At 54.5% G+C, this 4,655-nt stretch overlaps 1 protein-coding gene across 1 annotated transcript; it reads left to right on the top strand.

Annotated features, from left to right (window-relative positions):
• Nucleotides 1-680: 680 nt before the first annotated feature.
• On the top strand, nt 681-4,244 carry Nkx2-3 (NK2 homeobox 3). Its single transcript, XM_005335236.3, has 2 exons — nt 681-1,203; nt 2,691-4,244. The coding sequence occupies exons 1-2, from the start codon at nt 858-860 to the stop codon at nt 3,425-3,427; spliced, it is 1,083 nt and encodes a 360-aa protein (XP_005335293.1). The 5' UTR covers nt 681-857; the 3' UTR covers nt 3,428-4,244.
• The last annotated feature ends 411 nt before the right edge of the window (nt 4,245-4,655 follow it).

The following is a 4,655-nucleotide window of genomic DNA, read 5'->3' as shown; positions in this document are numbered from 1 at the left end:
ACATATAAAGCTATAAACTAAATGGGAAATGATAAGTGACACGAATGTCCTTTGCTAACAGGAGCTGCAAGTTCAGAGGCGGGAAAGAGGACTTCCGGCCCGGCGAACAGGGACTGCTTCCTTGGAGGAGGTAGTATTTGAGTAGAGCCTTGAAGAACAGCTTTCCACTCTTGGAGACAAGGGCGGGAAAGACGTTCCATGTGGAAGAATCTCTTGAGCAAAGACAAGAAGTAGGAAATTGACACGTCGCTCAGAGATAGATGAAACACGGGTTGTTGATGCAGCGCCGGGTATTTACCAGCCAGGAAGTCTTCCTGTCCTCGCAGCACCTGAAAAAACCGCACTGTTGTGGCATCCTTCCCGTGGACAGCGGGCCTCCCAGAACTGGCCCAGGTCGGGAAGGTGCAGTCGGGCGGAGTGAGAATCGGTGGTTCGGACACTCGAGTCGGTGGTGCAACCTCTCCTGCAGCCACTTGGACTTAAGGCCCTATACTAGTCCTTGTCTATTTCTGGTTAGCGCTGCCAGAATCCACTTGGCGAATGCGGGGGTGTGGCCCTAGTGAGCCACAGCCAATGAGGAGGGAGGCCGGAGTACCGGCTCCGCCTCCGACGTGACGCAAGGCCCTCGGACAGAGGCTTCTCAGCCCCGGCCCCAGTCCCTGCAGTGGCTGTAACAAAACCCAGACCCCCAGATCCCGGCCAATGGAGGCGATTTAGACTGGAGCGGGACCGCGTCTGTCAAAAACCCGACTGGGCAGCAACCGTAGAGTCCAGAAGGAGAACGGGAGTCGCCGCGCTGCCTCCCCGCCCCCGCCGGGATTTATTGAGTATTTGGACTGGACAATTAAGTGGCCCTGATGATGTTACCAAGCCCGGTCACCTCCACCCCTTTCTCAGTCAAAGACATTTTGAATCTGGAGCAGCAGCACTTACACGGGGCGCACTTGCAGACAGACTTGGAGCACCACTTCCACTCCGTGCCCTGTATGCTGGCCGCAGCTGAGGGAACGCAATTTTCTGACGGAGGGGAGGAGGACGAGGAAGAAGAAAGGGAGAAACTGTCCTATTTGAACTCACTAGCCACAGCCGACGGCCAGGGGGATTCGGGTCTCTGTCACCAGGGCTATGTCCACTCGGTCCTTCGAGACTCGTGCAGCGGGCCCAAGGAACATGAAGAGGAGGTCGTGAGAGATCGGAACCAAAGTGAGTAGAGGGGGAAAAGAAACGCACCGGCACACCTGAAGCAATGGCACAGCGCCCACAATCAGCCCACAAACCTTACCAGGCAGGTTAAGCGCCCCTTTAACCTTTGGCTGGGGTCACGCCTGGGTCCTGGTTAACAGCAGCTCAATAAAGTGCAGATGAGAGAGAGAAAGAGAGAGAGAGAGAGCGCGCGAGCTAGCTCTGGCTGGGGAGGAAGAAGGACTTGGTGACCCTGACAATTACTCCCCCAGATGGGGGCAGAAACGATGCAGTCCCTAGGGAAGGGAAAGTGGTTATTGCTGCCCTGATGTTGATAAGCAACACAGGCTTAACTGTTGAGTCCCAACATCTAGAAATATTTTTTATCTCCTCCCACCCCTGACCCCCATCCCAAAGGCTCTTCTCAAAAAAAAAAAAAAAAATGAAGCCTGACCTAGTTTTTCACTTTCCCTCCAACATGAATTCTCTGAGGCCAGGTGTCCACCCTTCTCCAAAAAGACAGAACAAGCAGGTTGTGGCTCAAGTGTCCTAAGGGTGCAGGAACTTTGGTAGAGACCACCTAGGTGGTTTTCTGACTTCTCTGCTTGAAGATCAACGTTCTCACGGCTGCAGAGAGGAGGGGATAGTCCTAGAGTTCATGGGAATACAGTTCATTCCGTGTGATCTGTAGCTCTCACACCCCTGGGGCCCCGGCCAACGTTTGCTTTGTGTTTCAGATTGTAGGCCCAATAGAGAACACACCGAACTTAGTGTCAGATCTAGCCCTTCATATCTAACCAGAAGAGAATTAGGAGGGGTGATCAGATAACTGAACAAAGCTCCCAAAGAATTGTTTCCGAGGGGACAGAGTTAAAGAATCTCTTTCTCCAAAAGGAAGTTTGATGTGGCTGAGGCCATGGCCTGTGCTCTGACAGCTCACCCTAGTCTAAAATAGACATGAAACTGCCTAAAATCAGTTAATCAAACTTCTTTTTCTCTCTAAAGTAACGCACAACACACATTTGCATGTAGTCTTTTATAAGCAAAGAACTGTCCCTGAGCAATGCATTTCCCAAAAGTAAGATTTTTGCACAACCCATGCACATGGGTCACCTAATACCAGCATGTCTCACACCTTCAGCTATGCATGGTGTTGTGGAAGGCAAACGAGTTTGCAAATGCTGTATTATTTGTAGCTTTCATTCTGAAAATAGTCATTAGCATGTTGAGTCGCACACTTAATGCAGGGTAATCTCTTCTTTTGCTGATGCTCAAGTTTTAATAAATGCGCACTAACTACTCTATCCCATCAAAAGTGCCTTGGCCCACAGAGGGTGTTCTTTGGGTACTCAGGTTGTCGCCTCAGTGTGTCATGGCACCAGGAGCCACAAACTTTCTAAAAAGTCCAGGCATTTACTACCATATGCTCGGAGCTGCCACCAAATAAGGGGAAACCCGGGAGAGACCAGGAATAGCTAATGGATGCTGTTGTTTTGCTTCTCTCGCAGAAAACTGTCAGCTAAAGAAGCCTCTAGAGACAACCGGAGACTGTAAGGCGGCGGAGGAGAGCGAGAGGCCAAAGCCACGCAGCCGCAGGAAGCCCCGAGTCCTCTTCTCACAAGCCCAAGTCTTTGAGCTAGAACGCAGGTTCAAGCAGCAGAGGTACCTGTCGGCGCCCGAGCGCGAGCACCTCGCCAGCAGCCTGAAGCTTACGTCCACGCAGGTGAAAATCTGGTTCCAGAATCGCAGGTACAAGTGCAAGAGACAGCGGCAGGACAAGTCTCTGGAGCTGGGAGCACATGCACCGCCGCAGCCGCCGCGCCGTGTCGCGGTACCGGTGCTGGTGCGGGATGGCAAACCGTGCGTCACGCCCAGCGCTCCGGCCTACGGCGCACCGTACAGTGTGGGCGCTGGCGCTTACTCGTACAACAGCTTCCCTGCGTACGGCTATGGGAACTCCGCCGCCGCGGCGGCCGCCGCCGCAGCAGCAGCCGCCGCCGCTGCCGCGGCCTACAGCGGCAGCTATGGCTGTGCCTATCCCACAGGCGGCAGTGGCGGTGGGGGGGCTTCTGCTGCGGCCACCACCATGCAACCCGCCTGTAGCGCGACCGGAGGCGGCCCCTTCATGAACGTGAGCAACCTGGGAGGCTTCGGCGGCGGTGGCGGCTCACAGCCATTGCACCAGGGTGCTACAGCCGGGACCGCGTGTGCACAGGGTACCTTACAGGGCATACGGGCCTGGTAAGGACCAGTCGGATCACGCGGCAGGCGCCTACCGCAGCCTGGAGCCGCGGGAACGCAGCGCGAGAAAGGCCGGACCCAAGGGCCAGGTCCCCTCGTTAAAATATATTATGTATACATATGTCTCGCTCCCCAGGGCTCAGAATCGCAGCCCACTCGAGGCCTGGGGATGGCGACTCAGGGGCAAGGAGGATGCCCGAGTCCGGTTGCCAAAACCGTTTTTCGAGTCAGAAACTCCCTGCCTGGGCGCCAGGGAGGACTCTAACCCCTACCCTGGCCCCGAGGGGAATGCAGGAGGCTGGGACTCTGGCTGCCGTTTGTTCTCCCCAAAACAAGAAGGGTTTCTCTCCCTCCATCTTCCTGTGGCCTCCGCAAAGCGTTGGCGGGGAACCCGGACCTAAAAGAAAAAGAAAACAGAAAGGCATGAAAGAGAAAAATGGGGATCGTGGCTTGAGAAATATCAGGCTTTACCGACCCTCTGTCCCCTTTGCGGGGCTCAGAGCTCCACACTACAGTGAATTTTCGTTTTCCAACTGCCTCCCCTCCATAGCGGAGACTTTGGCCCAGATCTCCAGAGATTGTCAGGGGACTCAGGACTCCGCGAAGAAAACCAGCCAAGTGAGATCAAAAGTTGGGGGAGGGGGCGCTGAGCTAATCCAAGACCTGGTGACCCATTGGAGATGTTACCAGGTTTCCTTTCTGTTTCGTATTCTGTATTCAGCACATATTATTTTTATATATAACTATATCCACACGCCGTGTACACACCCGCTGCCATACACTACAGGAGTCAATAAACAAGGTGCAATACTTACAAACTATTGGCCGGCTACAGACTCTTTAGCCAAAAAAATGTGGGGAGGGAAGGGAAGGAAAAGGTGGTAAAGAAAAGCAGTACCCTGGGCAATGGGAGGCCTGATCTCTCCCGAGCCAGGCCCCAGGCTGCAAGTTTCTCTTCACGGCTTTGTTCATTAATTTATCTTTACTGTTGTGGCTAGGACCCGCCACAGACTCAGAGCCTTTTGAGGTCCCTGCTTTGTATTGCCCCCAGTTTTACCCACATGCTTGAAATAACTGTCTGGACCTTCCTCTCCTCGGTCAAGGTTTAGACTGCCCCACCTCGAGGGTCGCCAGGAACGAGGAAACCTCGACTCCAGGCCCAGCCGCAGGCGGCGCGAAGGCGGCTCCTTCCTTGGCCGCCGCCAGGGCTTCCAGCGCGCCCGGGGGCGCTG

This window comes from Ictidomys tridecemlineatus, chromosome 1 (assembly GCF_052094955.1).
Source record: "Ictidomys tridecemlineatus isolate mIctTri1 chromosome 1, mIctTri1.hap1, whole genome shotgun sequence".
NCBI classification, from domain to species: domain Eukaryota; kingdom Metazoa; phylum Chordata; class Mammalia; order Rodentia; family Sciuridae; genus Ictidomys; species Ictidomys tridecemlineatus.
Note: the sequence above shows the minus strand (reverse complement) of the source record. Positions and strands in the feature narration are given on the sequence as shown.